Here is a 19144-nt window from a genome sequence, read left to right on the forward strand (position 1 = left end):
ATATTGTTTATATATATATACTTCTTTACTAAAATGTGTCTTCCATAAATTTACGTATTAAACTGTATGTGTTAAAGCAAAACATTGATCAGGGTGTCACTTAAGTGGCCCTCTGAAAATGTGACATTTAAAGAGAAAAATATATTTTATTGTGAATTGTGTTAATTCTTCACACTGGGTAGAACCTGTGGTATGCTTTTTCCATGCTGCTGTGTCATTTTCATGTTTCCTGTAGGATGAGCCCAGCTCTGGGATGGATCCCTGCTCTAAACGCTACCTTTGGAAAGCTATCCTGAAGGAAGTTCAGGATGGCTGTGCAGTTGTGCTGACATCCCACAGGTGAGACCCTTATCCCAGTAGCCAACATATTCCTGTGCTGCAGAGGAGTATATTTTGAAAACATGCTCACTCTGTTGTGAAACATAGATTAATTCTTTAAATTTTATGGTAATTCCTTCCTATTCATGAAAAAGAAACCTATTTAAATCCCAAATATTTTTCATAGTTAAATTTTAAAAAATAGAGTATTGCTCAAGGGGCTGCAGGCACAGCAAAGATGATGTAATGAATTATTTTTCCATGCTCTTTTTACTCAGTGTTGTAGTATCTCTCCTTGCTTGGAACATCAGGTTACTTTTTGTATTTGGCTACCTTAAAAATCCTTGCAAAAGGAGGCCTGAGTCAAAAGCCTTCTGATTTTATTAATTTTCTGATTTGCATCAGTATGGGAAACGAGTAAGCCATGGCATCCTGAAGATGAATGCATCAGCTATTCTCTTATGCATTACTGGAAATGGTAGGAGAGACCCCATCCTCTTAGAAGAGTCCATCTGCATTAAATACCTTGTCAGTTCTCTGATATGGTCACTGGCATATTGGTTTAATGGAGGAAGCATCAACACTATTTTGTAACATCTATAGTGAAATGAAATAAATTAAATCTTCCCTCAGGTAATGTATATATATATGGTATGCATAATTATATATAAAATTCCTTTAAATCAGGGAAAGATCATGAAAACATGTCCAGAGAAGACAAAATTCAATAATCAGGACAGCAATGAAACATTTGACCAAATGAGATTGGAAGTATAGATGAATTAATAAAGGAATGCGGCCATACTTCCTGCAATGTTTCCTATTTTCAGATTTTTTTAGATATTCTTAAGATGTATTTGTTGTCCTAGTCCATTATTGATGGAAAAATTCACAAAAAAATTTTTAGTGTTTTATTTATGGAAGCTGAATTTTAAAATTCATGTGCCTGTGTTTGATGGCCAAGTGTTTACCAGCACACTCATTTAGGAAAAGTGGGTTATACATTGTGAATTCAGCTCAGTGATTTTCAGGAAAAAACATGCTTTGACTTGTCAGCCCAGTATAAGAACTTTTAGTTGTCAAACACCAGCCAAATAGAAGAGACCTGTGATCTCATTACTAGTATGATGTAAAGAAACAAAATCCATCAAATCGTACGAAGTACACATTTAGCTCTACAAATGAATGACTTGAAGCAGACATTAGGTACTGTGTTACTGTTCACATTGTTGGGCCAGGGTGAAGGAAGGAGAAATTATATTATACTATTTCTACTATTTTCTGAAGGCCATTGGGGCTTTGAGATTATTTACTTGTATAAGTACAGGAATTTTACATATGAAGTGAACTTTCATACATGTCAGCAAATACATGTGTAAGGTATGGAGAAGGTTTGCTATGTAAGAATCAGGTTTTGAGGGCTGTTCACCTACTTTTTTGAGACAATTTTTTTACTTACAAATCTGAGACAAAACTTCTGTTTTAACTGGGAGGAGTGAGGCTTTGTCAACTGTCCCTAGAGCCCTAAATTTGTGTAATTTTGCTACGGCTGGGAAGCATTATGCCAAGAGGAGCATTAGGAGTTATTCAGTGAACTTCCTGATTTGTGGGAAGATGTGTCAGCTCTCTCCCTGTCTGTCTCAGGCACAGCAGTTTGGCAGTTTGCACCACAGCCCTGTCACATTATAAAGAAATTGTTCTAGGGCAGAACTTAATTGCCAATGTTTTTTCAGTCAAATCACTTTGATTTGGACTGGCCCGTGGCTGAGGCACACAAGACATCTCTTGTTTAGCTCTCTCAGAAGGGTTGGGGAGGGCACACAGTGAATTGTAGGAACACCAAGCATCTCTGAGTCCTCTTTGAGATGGTGGGTGTGTCCTGACTGGTTCCTTATGTCTAAAATGCTCCTGTGAAAGAGCTGCTCACACAATTCTGCATAATATGAAGAGTAGCAGCCCATCTGCCATAAGTTTTACAAGTCAAAGCTATTATTTATCATCTGAAGCAGTCACATCTAGAAGGACCCTGCTTTTCTATTCAGATGCATTTCCATTTCCTGAATTCTGTTTGGATTGTAGCGATTTGGATTGGCTTCTATCCTGCAATCAGGCTAAGGATAACTTTTTTTCAAGGCCATGTGCTATGCAAAAGAAAGGCTGAGCAAGCTTTTCCTTCTCCCTTTATCCTTTAGCTCAGAATAACCATGAACACATATTTAAGAGAATAACAGAGTTCATGACTCCATCAGTGGCATTCCTGAGATTGCTTATGAGGCGTTTGCCTGTGGTAATGATACCTTTATATTCTGACCAGAATTGTCCAATAAGGTATGGACTAAAATATAAATGATGGTTTAAGGCTCTCTTCTAGCTGTCATGTGGTAACAGCTTTTGGTACATACCGATTAGGGTTATAACTTTGACTATCACCCTTTGAAGCCAAAGGTTTTGTGTACCTGTTTTGCGTCTGTTCAGATTCTTCCACTTTAACTAAAGTTAGGTATAAAAAATGTTCTCTGTTTTCACTACTAATTATTTGGTTTTTTCCCCTCGATTTATTTTGCAGTATGGAAGAATGTGAAGCTCTCTGCACAAGGCTTGCTATTATGGTCAATGGAGCTTTCAAGTGTCTTGGCTCTCCCCAGCACATTAAAAACAGGTATTATGCATCAACATCAAATCTTCTGCATCTTTATTCAATCTGAGAGCTGGCTAGATGCTTTAGTAGTGCCAAGGCATAAGCACTTATGACTGCTAAGAACATCTTTTTCCTGCTGTCACTGAATGTTAAAAAGAGCCAATTAGGATAACTTTGCAAGCTAAATTGACATGTGACAGTGCTAAAATGCTTTGTAGTCTGCATTGGTAATTGAAAGAGACAGATCTGCATCCAAAATGAAGCACTTCTGCACATAATCTTAAGAATACATTGTGAGACTACGACATGGCAATGAAATACAATTTGGTTCCTTCTGAGGGTTTTGCATAGTAGAAAGAAGCATTTTAGCAGGTCAGCAACCAGTATGAACATCTACTTTGAACTCTCTCTGCTCCCTACCAGATTCACTGACAATTGCAGATATTTATGCTGTTTTCTACATCCTTTCCCTGGTGTGCATAAGCCTCTTTTCTGTTTGAACTCTGCTCACGAGTTAATTTAATATCTATTAATGAGAATGTTTAATTCAGAGGATGTGCTCAAACCACCATAAAGGAAACAGGATCGGAAGCTGAGGGGAAAGTTGCTGCAACTTATAGCTAGAACATTTGCATTCAGTTGTAAATGTAATTGTTAGGACACACAGACAGTCAGCTGTGTAAGATGATACAGCTCATTTACAAGCCGCAAAGCTACACTGCTTTGTACTAGCTCAGCACTTAGTTGTCTTAAGTGCAGATGCACGTGATATTGGGAATAAACTCTACAGAAATGCTTTGGAATTGCTGTCTGCCATGCTTATAAGGCAGAAGTTATGTGCTTTGGACAACTTCTTGTGCTGTGATAAGAAGCACAAGAAGTGCTTTTGGCTTTCTGGCCTTCCCTTTGGGTAGAACCATAGATCCTTGCTCCACAGCTGCATTAGCAAGATGGGCCTGACTCACACTAGCTCCCTCCCTACAAGTTTTTTCATTAAGGTAAACTTTCAGTTAGAGATATTACAAACCAGATAGTGGGAAAAACATTGATGTCTGCATCTCTAATTCTGATGATTCTGTGTGATTGTAGCCTTCTTTTCATCTTTGCACACCTTTCATTGCCTATTTGCTTCAATTTCTGCAGGCATGAGAAGTCAATTGATTGGCAGCAGTTTGTTCTTCTTTCATATCTATGTCTTTGCCTTTGCCATCTTGTCTCTTCCCAAATTTCATAGCATAGAATGGCCTGTTATCTCACTGGCTGGAGTAGATTAGTGAGTGTGGCAGCATCCTTTATTTCTTTTGTATGAGAAACAGATCATACATAGAGGACAGTGTAACTCAGTATGTAGAGGACAGTGCAGATCTTAGACAGGTGAAAATGCTTTTTGAAGTTGAGTGTCCCCCCACTCAGGAAAAATAGTATTACTTAGGCATTTCAGTTGAGTGTATAAAGTTAGCTGGGATGAGTGTGAGTCTTCACTTTTTATGTGAGTTAGCTGGGATGAATGTGAGTTTTCACGTTTCAGATCCTCTGGATTGAGTACACGTCTCTGTCTTGTCATCTTGACCTTGAGAGGGAAAAATCAGACAGTCCACAAAGGCGAACGTTCCCCTTTATCTTATCAGTGACTTTGTAATTTTTTTTTATACTTCTGATGTTTCCTTTAGCAGCATCTTTTTATCTTCCCTCTTATGGAAACAAGACATCAAAACCATACACATAAGTATGCACCGTATTCATATAAATAAGGCAGTTATTTCTCGATTTGCTGCACTGCCTCTGTAGATAAACTTCTTTCAGATCACAGTTAGTAAATCAATGCAGAAGTATCCTGCTGGAAGTGTCATCATATTACTTCTTATTGAGATGATACTGGTACTGTTATTACTGTAGAGATAGTCACAGATCAGCCATTCCAGAATCAAGGCTTTATGAGTGCCTCTTTCAAATTCTCTAAAGCAAGGTCATAATAAAAATATTTGGCCGTCATGTTCATAGCAATTATTTTTTTTAAATTGTTGTAACTCTGTAAAAAGCACACCTTCTCTATATTAAGAATATTTCATACTGTCAGCAGGTTTGTGTTCCATGGCAGTTTTTTAATATATGTCCATCAGTGACCTTCACATGGGAAAATATGTGCGCTTGAGATCAATATTGCTGAGAATTTCTACACAAACTGTGTAGCTCAAGCTGCACGAAGATTTTTCATTTAAGGCAGGACTAAATTCCCTTTAACTCCTAGCTTATTGATTGACTTGGTCTCCAAATTCTCCATGCTAACTATTCAGGAACCTATTGAATGTTTTTAAAACTTTAGAACCCTTTATTAAGAAAAAATAGCCGTGAGCTTTATCAAGGATTTAATTAAAATCATACTGTTTTCTAAATTTTCTCTGACTTCCTGATACATTTCCTTGGCTGGAAAAACAAAACCACTATAGAGAGCACAGTCTTAAAGCATCACACACACAGCTGCTAAAGCTTTCAGAAAAGGCAGTTCTGTTTTTTCTTTGGAAATCTTTTGACAAGTGCTAGGAAGATGTCAATGACTGTTCCTGTACTACTGTTATTTTGTAGGCTTAGTCTAGCTTCCAAACATCCCTCCAACACTTGCCAACATGATCCTATTTCATAAAACCCAGGCTATCACACACCTAACACTTAAAGTAATTGTTAGGAGATTAATTGCACAGAATCTACAATGTTTTTAAAGTTCCAAACTTACTTGAAGACATTTCCTGGTATGCTACCTTGTACCATTGGACGATTCCTGTATCTACATGAGGTGGGGAAGGGGCAGAGAAGCAGAATTCCAAAGAAATCCATTGAAACAATTAAGCTTTAAATAATTTTAAAATCTTCATTTTCTCACTTTCTGCTCCACCTGTGAACATCCTGAAAAGATTCCAGGACTTGGAAGAGTATTGAGTGATTCCTTCCTTCCTATGATTTAATAGCCCTTTCACTCTCATTGCCCTACAGACCAAAATACTGTTTCTTCTAAAGTGATAGACCACAAGGATTAGTAAATCTAAGCTGCTGTTAGGAAATATCTACCTGGAAGGAAGGATGTTTTCCTTAACAGCCAGCTCTACTGATATAATCACCAAACTTTTCCTAGTGTTTCAGTGTTTTCCTGCAATTAGCACTGTCTATTATATTTGTGCCATGCACCATCTCACAGTAAAAAAAACCCATTACCTCTTATATTTTGTTTAAAAAAAATGTTCCATGAAATAATATAAAGAAAGCATAAACAAAACTGATTTTGTTGCATCTGTTTTAATTTAATTACCAATACTCTAAAAGCTTGTATTTTTGGATGGTGTTTTTTTTGTGCTGTGTGTGAATGAATCAGGCTAGTAATATACATATTCATATTAACAGGAAAGAATGGTACTAAAATAAATTAATGGGGTGAGAGTTGTAGATTATCATGGTTTCTTTGTTAGATTTTACGGCTTGTTTTTTAAAAATTGTTCTTATTTATAAGCAGTTCTTGACATCTGAAGTCTGTTTTCAATTTGTTTCTACAAATCAAAGTGAAGAAATATTTTGAAATCAACACATGTCCTGATCTGGCTTTGAAGATTGCAAGGAGATACATGTAAACACTATATTAATACTTAAACCAAAGAAAACTTTGATTCAGCTTTTATTTATAAAAGACTAAATCCTGTACTGTAAGAAACAGAAGTATATTTTGATATTACACATGATTCCATTACTATATCTCAAGAAATTTCTTCCTCTTCTAAATGTAGGCACATATACTAAAATGACATTCTTTCTTCCCTTCTTGTTGAATTCTGTCTTGCTGGAAGTCCTCAAAATTGTTTCGTTTGTTTATTCTTTAGTACCACTCCAGCCTATAGAGTCCAGATTACGATCACCTTTTTGACGGATATGTGATGAAGGTTTAATGGTTCTTCATTGGGGCCCTGTTAAATTTGCTTCTTTGCTATGCTGGGGAGTTCAAGGATTCAGCTCTTTCTCTCTGGCTACACTTTCAGCCCTTGGCAGATGTGAATGATCATAATTGTGGACTGAGTACAGCTTTGTCAGATGGCAGGACAAAATTCTGCCATGAAGGGTATGGTATGGGTGAACTCCAGGAAGATGCTAATGTGAGACATAAATGCTTCGTAGGGATATAAAAAGTGATGCTGCTTCTAACGTGTGAGACTTGTTCCATTTTTCCAGGCCTTCTGCAAGCCTGTCAGAAAATGCTGTTCCCAAAATATCTTCTCACTACAAATGTCGATGTTTGGGTTTCTGCTCCCAGCTGCTGAACCTTGACTATATTTATATATGTTTAAACAGATTTAAACTATCTACAGATGTTTATCAGCAGAATAATAAGGGTAAAACTTCTATATAAAAGCTTTTTTATTGTAGGTGGCAAATTTATAAAAAATATCAAGAAATGCATTGGGTAGAAGAACAAACTGAAGGGCAATTTTCAAAAGTTAGCTTCTTAGTTCTAGATGTAGTTTGTCTGAGACTGATGTGTTAACAGTTGTGCCCATTAAAGCCTAATTTCAGACAACTCCTGCCAACAGAGTCAATTACTCTAAATTGTGAATGGATTACATTTAAATGCTCTCTTCAGTATTCTCCATTATACTTAATGCTTTTTTAAAAAATTCACAAAAGCATTTTCATGTGACATACAGCTGGCCAGCTCTCTGAGAACAACATTTTGAATATTATCCTTCATTCTAGGGCCATCTGGACAGACTTCTCATATCGGTAAAACCCATACCAATTTGTCAGGTGGTGGACATCAAGTTTTTCTCAAATTTTATCAGCAAGCCATCTGATTAAATTACTCAACAATTAATTCATTTGCTATAGCTGTGTAGTGGTTTTGATTTGCCAATTTGAGATTTCCTGGCCAATGCACCAATTAATGTGGTGGGTTCAGTGCTGGCCAAACAACAGGGCACTCACTAGAATACACTTATTCATTTCCTGCTGTGAGATAGGATTAGGAAGAAGGCAAAGCAGACTCAAAACTTTAAAAGGATACAAAGAGAACTTTATTAACAGAAACAGAAATAATTAAAATTAGAATGAAATCTTCAGAACACTTCCCCTCCCCTTCCGCCCCCCAACTTCTTTCTTTCCCTCTAATGATGTACAGAAAAAATTCAGTCAAGTGTATCATCTCTCGAATAGTTTTTATTCAGCTTGGAGTCCCAAGTGAAGAGGGAGAGGAGTCCCTCTTGTCAATTTATGGAGACTTCTCCACAAGAAAACAGTTCTCTCATGGCTTTTAGTTTCCACGAATAGCAGCCACATGGAAATCTGAAATTGTGAAGATCCTCCCATCTTTCACAGCTTTCCCACAGCTGCATTTATGGGCCCTGTCAGCTTATGGGGTTCTGTTTTAAAGATGAGCTCTTCAAGAGTGAAGGTTCTCTTTATCTATTTCTGAGATCACCTTCATTTCTGAGAACAGAGATCTTTCCCCATTCATCATTCTTCTTGCTCTCTCTGTTCAAACATCTCTTGGGATCACAGCGACATCAATATCTGCTTACTTTAGCATAGATGCCTTTTCTCATATCTACAATTTGAACACTTCATCTCCCCATACTTTCAATGAGTTACAGGGGAAAAGAGTCTGATGTGTCAGCTACACTCTTCTACATAGCTTTACATGAGAATTTCAGCCCCAAAGTCAAGGCATCTCATCATCCCTCCTATATGGGACTTGACTTTTTCTTCACTGACGATGGTATCTTTATGTTGTTCCTCTAACTGTTCTCACTCAATCCTTTCCTTCACCCAAGGGAGGATTAAAGAGGTCTGCAAATCTTATCTGTGCACTTAAAGACTTAGAATGGAAAATATGTTGGCAGACTATTCATATTTTACCCTTTTTTTTAAAGGCTGATTGAGAATATTTTATTGCTCTCCTCAAACCTACACATGTAGTTTTCTTATATATAAAAGTTCCTATCAATATTTCAGCCTTGGGTGGACACAGTGTTATTAATTGACATACTAGCAATAAGCTTCTGTGCATCTATAAAATATAAAAAAATTAAATAATTTTCATTCTTCTTGACCAAAAAAAAGCTTTATTTTGTACATGAAAAATGCATTAAGGCAGTGGATGTGTAATCATGTAACATAGCTATTAGTTTGTCTTCCAAGAGGAAAGTTTGAAGGAAAGAGTTCTTAAAACTTAAAAACCACACAGATTAAGATTTCAGGAATGAACAATATCTTTTGACTTCCTAAAACTTTGTACAATATTTATTCAGCCCTACTGTGCATGTCCATTAGAATGTTTTTTGTTGGTTTTTTTTTTTGTCATTTTATACTGTTTTTCACAGGATGCTGCATTGTATCTCTAAATAAATCATTAAATCAGCAGCAGCTACTTAAGATTTCATATTCTCTTTTTTCCCTAATATGTGTTTTACTAGGAGTTTTTCAAACCTGTTCTTAAATACAGTATTATCAGCATTTATTGGATCAGGGCATCACAAACACCAACAATGTTTTCCACAGCACTTCTGAGAAACTTGATTTGAAATAATTACTCCCATTTTATAGAGGAGTGACCACAGTTTGGTGCTAAAGTTAAAAGGGTTTCGGCAGTCCATCTGAGAAGTTTATGACTAAATATTTTACATTTGTTCAACATTGCATTCAAAGCAAAACTCCAATTAACTTCAGCTGTAGCTGTGGGTGTTCCAGAAGGCACTGTGAATTCCCCCTGCCAACTGGAGCCCTTGGTTTCCAGGTAGGCCCTTAGGAAGACAGGAAAGCACTAAAGGAAGGTGTGGTCTAAGTGAGTCACCGCACACCACACAGGTATATGAGGATGAAAGGGCAAGATTTGGTTCCCCAGGGTGTTCCAGAACCATGAAGCACTCTCTTCCCTTTCTCGTCCCTTCCCTCATCAATCTGCTGTCTTATTTGCAACATTTTCTAGGCATTGCAGTAAATAAGGTTACTTGTCTGAGCAGGTACATCCAGTGTATTATGTAAGGCATTCACAATAGGGATTTCATTACAAGGTGCTGTGTGATGATGTAATTGATGTTCATTACATAAAGCAAATATAACTGTGGTTTAAATTTTCATTTTAAATCCTTTCTCCATTAAACAATCTTTAGCTTGAGATTTGACCCTGAGGTGTTGATAAGGTCTTTTAGTAGACGTTTTAGTGTGTAGTATCATGATTATCATGCTATTAAAAATCAGTACATGCAAACTCAGTCATAGAAACACAATGATAATGTTACTTACTCCTGCCTTTTTCACTGTTGAGCCCCATAAGGTGATTTGAGGAAACAGTTTGGGTCCTTTATAGGCTGTACCATCAGCCTAACAAAGGATTACAGCACTGCTGCTCCTGTTTCTCTGGGAGTGAAATATATAAATAATGCAAGTATACAAAAATCCCTGATACTTGGCAGTATGTGCAGACAAACAAGCACAAATATGGAGAGATATTTATGTGTGCACCTGTTTAAACAGTTATCGAGATTTTTTAGGGTTTCACCACATATTTGGAAATCACATCTAAGATTTTACAAGCACACAGAGAGCAAGGCAAATTTGCACCCTGCACTGCTCATAATCTGGGACTGTCACTGTTATGACAATTATAATATTGAATACAGAAATTAACTTCAGATGGTTTGATATGAAAGCCTGAGTGTGTGTAAACAAATAGTTCATGTACAATATACCTGAACAAGTGTTAGTCATCATTTTAATAACTGTTTTTGTGTTTCTATTGTTACCCTGGAAAAGTCACGATTACTTAAAAATGATGAAACAAACTCTATGAATAGTACATGGAAGAGAGACTTTATAATTTATTTATGTCTATTTGTTTGCATCTAATCAGGTTTATCTGTTCAGCAAGGCTGAGGTTCTGAATAAATGCAGAAGGAAATCCCATTTTAAAAGTGACAGGGTATTTGCATTTGATTTTAGCATTTTAAAATACAAGTATTAGCATTGTATTGTAAATACAATTGCAAATACAATTTTTAGCATTAAAAAATAAAAGTATTTAAAAATTAATTACCTTTTTTCCTTGGTATTGACTTTGCTTGTTTTTTAATAGATGAAGCAATTAAATACATTGTGTGATTTAAAATTATCTTAAAGTGTGATTGATTTGTTTTAATAATTTTATTTAAATTTTATTTTCTTTTTTCACAATGTTTTTCAAAATGCTTTGTTTTCAATGTTGTTCAAGATTTGTTCTGTTTGTAAATTGTATTTGTGTCTAAAGCTGTGAGAGGAATGACCTGGATGTGTATCCCGTGCTTCAGCAATTATACTGGTGTAACTAAGTTACCTTGCCTAGATGAGTCTTATTTTAGCTTAAACGATTCTGTGATAGGGAAAGGAGAACCATATCTGCCTGCAAATAAATTAAACCAAAGCAGAGGGATAAACAGCACAGTAGAATATTATTCCCTCTCTTTGATTTATGGCACATATTCTAAAAGATGCAGTTCCTAGCAGACATTAAGTGCCAATGTTCTCTTTACTATTTTTATTTTTTTATCCAAAAATGTTATTTTGAAGCAGTCCTTTGATTGAACTAGCGCATACACAAAGTATGCACATTATATTTCAATCAGTAAACTTTCTGTGAGCTGCAATTTTTTGATGTGAATATATGTATAAATATAACACAACATTGTCCAGGAAATGTACTCTTTGATTAGTGGGGAAGAGAAGCATATGGGTGATTAGATGCTCTTCTTATTCCTCAAAGTTTAGAAAATGGGGCCATGTTGTTCATTTCCCGAGTTTACATTCAGCAAATTTTACTGGGGGATAGAAGAGTTGGTAAATAGGCTTTGGGAAGAGTGTGATTTGATGAGCTGTTTATGCTGGACCTGCTGTAACTTAAAACAGTGGTTTCAAAGTTTGGTTTTGTTCATTTGAGCAAACTCTTAAGCCTTTAAAATGAAAATACAGATTTTTTATTTTTTAAGCAAATCAAATAGAAGTCTGATGATAACGTACTTTCTTTTTCACCCTTCACATAAAACAGGTTTTCATGGGTCAAGCTTAAGAAAAGCTATTGGGTTAATTTCTAGGGACTCCTTGTGACCAAATACATGCTCAGCTGTGTTTCAATGGGAACTCTTGTCCCCATTGAAACCTCTGAACCAGGACCCCCAAGGAATGGGCAGAAGGGAACAGTTACCCTGCCCCAAGTGGCAGCTCCTTTCCTTGATCTTTGTGAGAACTTTCAACCTTTGGGCCACTAAACCCACTTCCGTTACCATTGCAAGGTTAAAAGAGGATCAGGAAAGCATCCAGGGGACTTCCTCAGTATAGATTTGGTTACATTTCATTTCAGTGTGTGACTGGAGCTTGTGTAGACACATATATGAAGTCGATTTACATAAACTATTTTTGTACTGCAGGTAGTGTGGCTGTGGGGCTGCAAAACTTCCAAGAACCGAGGAACCATTCGGGTGATTTACCCAGGCTGACCTCCTCTTGGGGATATTTATACTAAAAGAAGCCTGAGATCAGATTATACACCTGCTAGCACAGTATTCTCTCTCTGAGAGTGATCAAAAGGGAAAAGTACAGGAACAAGATAAGCACAGGAAGTTACTTTACCACATTACTCAACAACCTTCAGCAGTTTCTGGTTCTTAAGTCAGAAGTGATTTTAGTGGATCCCCACCATGAATTTTTCTGGTCTCTTATTCAACTCATGTAAAGTTCTGACATCTATCACATCCCATGTCAATGAGTTGTACAGTTTCTCTACATAGTGTAAGGAAGATTACTTCATCTTACTGACTTGGTGTTTCTTTTCCTATAATTTAACTCTATGACCCCTGCTCTTGCATGAGAAACACATGAGTGAAGAGTTATTTCTTATTTTCATTGTCATGATTCTGGGCTCCATAAAAATACCTTTTGACTGCCTCGTCATCTTTCTTTCATGATGAAAAGTTTTAGCCCATTTAGTAATTCCTGGCATGGAAATAGTTCCATTTCTTGCTACCTTTTTATGTTCCTTTTGCTCCCTTGTTATCTGAGTGCTCAGATACCTTGAGGACCTATGTAAAGCATGGACGTATAGTTTTTGCTAAGCTCTTGCTTCTGCAGCTGATGCTGTCTCTAAATAGTCAAGTTAATTAGTTTACAGTCAATTTGAGAATTTGTATTTTAGCTTCAGTCTCATGTTGGCATTTTAACAGAAAAACCACTCAATAAGTTGTACTCCCAGAACTACTAATGAGGTGAAAGTCGAGCATGAACTAGGAGTTTGACTGAGGAATAAGTGGAAGGATAGAGAGAAGAAAAATATTTTATTTTGTTAGTATATGTGGTTTTGTGTTTGTTTATATAAAAATAGATGTACAGGTGTAGTTAAAGTAACATGATGCATTCTCTGTTGAGTAGCTTTGAAGAAATGAATATTTTGCAGCAGATGGCTGCTGAATGAATCTCCTGGCTCAACCTAGGCCATTCTAATGATTATCTCTTCCTCTTTAGGTCTTGAGCTCTCAGGTGCTAAAGGTTTGATGCTAACAGTGCTAATCAAACCAGATTATGGTTTCCTCTGTAATTGCACTTTGTGTTTCTGAATTAATTGAATTGTCGGAATCGGAGAGCAAAACAGAGTGAACAAAATGGTCAACTCAATTTCCATTTCCTCAGTGCACTGCCAAAAGCAGCTTGCTGATTATAGCAGGGGGAAATGTTTATTGCTGATCAGCTCACTCTATATGGGGAACTCTCATACTAAAATGAAGTATAAAATCAAGGTATAGAGGCATCATAACTCGACTAGCCAAAAGAAGAAAATCTTTTAAAGTTTTTATTGGTGCTATGCTGGCACTTATGCCATTTACAATTTAGAACTAAACCAAAGTTGCACAGACTCCTCTGTCTTTGCTAATCAGAATTTTGATTCATTTTCTTTGGAAACTTCATTGCATACAGCAGTTTCATTTTATGAGACTTTTGACTGTCTCCATAAACCAGCATTTTTCAAACTGTAATTCAATGGTCATTGTATAGAAATGCCAAAAAAACTGATCAGAATCAATGATCTCTTGTAAAATGTTGCCTCAGGTTAGCTGTCAACTAAATTGAATACCCTTGTTAACTATATCCATCTTTGTAACAACTTTTTTTATTGTCGCATGTATTTTTTTCAGGGATGATGCTATGCATTTAAACATTTAATTAGAGATCTATTTAAAACATAGTAAATCTTTGGAAAGCAAATCTGCCAGACAACGCTTTGGATTCCACCTAATTCTGGATCTCTGATGAATCAGCACTGCTTGTCTGTCAGGCTACACTCTCCAGTAAATATTTAGTACCCTGCTGTCTGGATTCAATACAATTTAGTTCATGAAACATCCTTCAGGAACCAAAAGACAGGACACTGCATCAGGATGTTTCTTACTCCAAGAAATTAACCCAACCAAAGAAAAAACCCAACAGCAAAAAAACAACCCACAAAAAACCCCCACAAACAACCAAAGGCTAAAAAAACCTATGCTCATTTATCTGTGATGGTGTTTTTCATTTTTATGCAAAACCTGCCACTGTTTGGTGCTACATAAAAAGTTAGGATTTTTGTTTTAGATCATTAGAAATTGTATTTTGAATTCATGTGAAATTCTTAATAGAATCAAATCTGCAGTCTATTTTTTTCATTGTGGAAACTTGCATTGCTCTTAAATCAATGCTGATTTTTCCTTTATAACAACAGAGTTTCTGACCCAATGCAAAATAAAAGTTAAAGCCCTTACATTGCTGTGTACTTATTATAGGTGAGGAACATGTGGTGTTTCATGTGGGGTATTTTGCTGGGAATCATTCATGCACTGGTTAAACTGGACATTTATCTCAAAATAGTTCTTTCTATCATTTTTACCTTTTGATTGATAATCTGTAGACATTTTTTAATGTATTGATATAGGGCAGCATTGTAGAGTGTGCTGTGATATATGCTCTGCTTTGATGGCATGACAATGTGCCTCTCACCAGTCAGACCCAATTAAGCCAGCGGCTGCCCTGAGTCATGAGCTGCGCACAGGAAAGGCACGAGAGAGGAGGGTTTTGGCACAAGGGCATGTTACAGAGGTAATCACTAGGAACTAAATCACTGTAATAAAGGGTTTGGCAGTGAGCAATTGCCACACTGGAGAAGGAAGAAAAGGGAGTTATGCTGGAATGAAGCGTGTGGGACTAGTGGTGAGTGGAAGTGACAGATTTCTGAGGAGACATGGGCAGTGCTGCACAAGCTCCCTGTCTCCCTTTCATCTCTGCCTTTCCCTTGCTCACTGGCATCAGGGAAGAGCTGTGGCAGTGGAAAGCTCTTCTGCTGTGCCTCCTGCTGGTGTTTTTCCCTAGCAATTTACCAAGAAGGAGAACCCAAAGGAAGGAGGACATCTAGCTGCAAGGGAGGAAAAGGGTGCAGCACAGCACCTTTGTGTCCCATGTCTCTGCTGAGCTCTGTCTGTGCACTCCAGTCTGGGGACTAGTGCAACACAACCTCTATTGCTTAAGAAATGTGCATAAGAACATAGTTGTCATTTCAATATTCACTGGTTTATTGCAACTTTCCCAAATAACCATCAGCAGTGAGTAAAGCTAATAAAAAAGATAGTGTTGGTTAGATTGCCTGTACTTAACTTTTATCACACTTGTGTTGAGAAAGAGAAGTTAATTTCCTAAATTATTCTGAGAGAGATTGAATGGTCATAGAAGTAGAAGTCAAAGAAAATTTGTTAACTTCACCATCTCCCTAAATATCCCTGCTCTTGCCTTTGCATATCTTTAAAAGAGTATTGTACTCACACTGCTGAAATCTTCTTTGAAGGTGCACTTTGTTAACAGATTTGAAAAATAGTGCTACATGCCCATTTTTCTCATCAGAAAAGTTGAAGAATTTTTTTTTCTTTTTCTGTGTATGTGATTGGTAATCTTCATAGTTTTATACTGACCACTCAAAGCAATGTAGCAATTAAAGCATAGTTTACTTAATGAATGTTCAGGTATATTAAGTAGTGAAACACATTAGTTAGTAAAATTTGGCATAACATGTTTATTGTCTCTGTTATTATTAATTTTAAAACTTTCTCATTGAAGTTCTCTTGTTCAATAGCAGTATAGTAAAATCCCAGTGATAATGCAATAAGCATGCATGATATTTGTTATAATTGTAGGAAAATCAGTTGAACAAAATGTTCTCCTTGTCTTCATGGTGTCTTCATGAATTTATGTTTCTGTGTCTCATTCCCAGGTTTGGAGAGGGTTATTCTGTCAAGGTTTGGCTTAGCAAAGAAATAAGTTATGGAAGAATGATTTTGGACTGTCTGCAAATGCATTTTCCTGGAACACAGTTTAAGGTACAGATAAAACTCCATGTTGTAGTATATGGCAAGATTAATTTGGGGCTTGTAAGAACAGTATGTACATGTTTGAATATTTAAGTGTTTGGATATATTTATCTTCTTGGGAAAAGTACATATGAATATACCTTTCATTTTTCTATTAAGAAATTCATAAAAATTCGACTTGTGATGTTGGTTGAATCAGCTCCAAACAGGCATTCAGGCAATGTAAATAAAAAGGCCTTTTCTCTCACTGAAAATTTCCTTTTGCTTTTATTATTGAAGTTGAACTCAAATCTGTGTTCACCTGAAGTAGGACTACAGTGTTATCACTAAGAGTGTTTGCTTTGATTGCTTTCAAAGCCCAGAGTTGATAAGTCTCAGCCTTTACTGCAATTCTTTGATTTAATAAAAAGCCTTATAAAAGACTTATAGCAATTACATTTCAATAAACACTCTCAAAGGCTTTTACTTTACCTGTGTTTAGGAAAAGAATCATGGGAAACAACGTCTATCTTAGATATGAACCTCTTTGTGGGTATAAGTCTGTATTGTGCTCAGACAGCTGTGCATCTGTGTTCAGCCTTTTCCCAGACTGCATTGTAACAGCCCTAGTCTGTTAGATTCAAATTGTTCTAAAGTTTTATATCTTTTATGAGATTAACAAGCTGTCACCTCACAAAATCTGCACTCTTAGTATTAGCCGCTCTTTGTTCTATGAATTTAGACAAAATATTTTTTAAAAGCTCATATTTTCCAGATTAATCTGCAATAAGAACCTGTTGAAGGTAGACTGATTGTAAGAAAGTGTAGGTTCATCACAAAGTACATTCATTTTTATGTGTTTTTATAATTTTTGCTTGTTTTCAGGGACAACATCTTAACCTGCTTGAGTACCATGTACCAAGAAGTCAGGGATGCTTAGCAGAGCTCTTCAGAGTCCTAGAGAATCACAAAACTTTTCTCCAAATCAAACACTACTCCATTAGCCAAACTACATTAGAGCAGGTATTTTATAATTTCTCTTTCTTCTCTTTCCCTGCCCCATTTTTTTTTTGCCTAAATGTGCTGTGTATTGTAGTTATTGATGTAGTAGAATATTCTGTCATTTGCTGGGTCACCCAAATGTATGCAATACTCCAGCAGTTTCAGGCCATCTCAGGTCACACAGGGATTCCATGTCCCACACTGCTTTTATGCTGGAGGTGAGCATAGTAAGGGCATCACAGCAAGCCACATACTTGTAGTTTGTGCAAACATAATCTTTGCTTAGATGTATCTGGAGCTGTGTGGGACAACAAAATAGGACTGTGAACTTCCACTTCCACAGTCCAAAAGTTGGGATCTTACCAATGTCCTTGAAAAGGCTGAATTGGTCTCTGTAAATTGTGGTAAACCTTAGACCTTCAGAACATTCTTTCTGAGAATTTTAAATGCACAAACAGACAGAAGAGACCCAACTGCTAAAGATTGTGAAATCTTATTGTGACAAAAAGAGCACATTGATGGCAAGCATGGGATTTCTGGGTGACTGTGGTGTGTCACATCATCTTCATAGGCAGCTGCTTGTTATTCATTCTGCAAACTGAGAGGCACATCTAGTCAAAATATTCATTTTCTGTGATTGATAGCGTGAATTTGTTCCTTTTTGCCATGTGCAAATCATTATTGAAGTATTCTCCTCTGTGCTGGTCTACTGACTACTTGTAAATGATCTATTCAGTGAGTGACTGCATATAAGGTAATTTCAGCCTGTTTCTTCAGGCATTGTTCACTGAGGTTTACTTCCTCTCCGCTTTGCCTGGTGATGCGTCACCTCAGTCACCTACCACCGCTTCCTCTCCCTGACTGTCAGTTTTAAACAGGAAAATAGTCCTTCACGGTAACAAACATACTTTAAATGCACCCCAAGTTTGCTTGCATATGAAGAGGATCATTTGAGTAAAGAAGAGCCATTTTCCCCTCTACATGCCTTACTGTGAAATACTTGTGTGGTTAAAAATGAAACAAGTCTTTAGGTAGTAAGATCTGTGTTTAAAAAAACCCAAATCAATTCAAGGAGGCACATTAGTTTTTGAATCAGAAGTGTGCTTTCACCTTGAAATATTTGCACCCTCCTCAGCAATATTTATTGGCAGAAACAACAGACTCAGATTCTTTAGGTATGTCATTCAAAGACAATTAAAATATTGTTTCATATTTACTTGTGCATAAAATGCCTTTTTCAAATCCTGGTAACTTATTTTATCATAATTTTTATAATTTATCAACCCCTGTCTTAGCTGGAGTGGGGAAGAGGGATTATTTCTAGAGTTTATAAACATATTTTTAGAGGTGTTCCCTCAACATGAGTTATTAATTATTTTGTCAAAAAAAGCTAAGGAGAGCAGCTAAGAAATGCCATCACCTATATCCCCAAAGTCTGAATTCAAGTAATTTTATTTTGAAAATCCGGCTTTTTATCATGTCTTACAGGTATTCATTAATTTTGCGACACAGCAACAAGGAGTCCCGCATTCTTCACAAGGATCTCCTGTTGTTCATCATGATCATCTCCCAGTCTAGGCTTGGAACAGGACACAGCTTCACCATAACATATGAGTGTGTGTGTGTGTCAGCATATACGTACACACAAGCTACATGCAATAAATTTTCAACTGTGAACAATTTGTGTATGAGAAACAAATAGTAGAAGCAGAGGTGAGTTTTTATCTGTAGGCCCAAAGGAATTGGTACCAGTGCTTGGTTAAGCAAGAAACTGATTATGTGGAACAAAAAATCTGCCAAAAATTAGGTTTTCTTAATTTAACTG

General features: G+C 36.6%; 1 protein-coding gene across 1 annotated transcript in view; it reads left to right on the forward strand.

Moving 5' to 3' along the window:
- The window catches only part of ABCA13 (ATP binding cassette subfamily A member 13), a 170186-nt gene extending 151289 nt beyond the window's left edge, over positions 1-18897 (forward strand). The window contains 5 exon segments of the mRNA XM_054515921.1: positions 236-339; positions 2885-2977; positions 16242-16347; positions 17203-17340; positions 18808-18897. Coding sequence (XP_054371896.1) covers positions 236-339; positions 2885-2977; positions 16242-16347; positions 17203-17340; positions 18808-18897 — 531 coding nt within the window.
- Positions 18898-19144: the final 247 nt, after the last annotated feature.

The sequence above is a fragment of the Molothrus ater genome, chromosome 1 (assembly GCF_012460135.2).
Source record: "Molothrus ater isolate BHLD 08-10-18 breed brown headed cowbird chromosome 1, BPBGC_Mater_1.1, whole genome shotgun sequence".
Lineage (NCBI taxonomy): Eukaryota > Metazoa > Chordata > Aves > Passeriformes > Icteridae > Molothrus > Molothrus ater.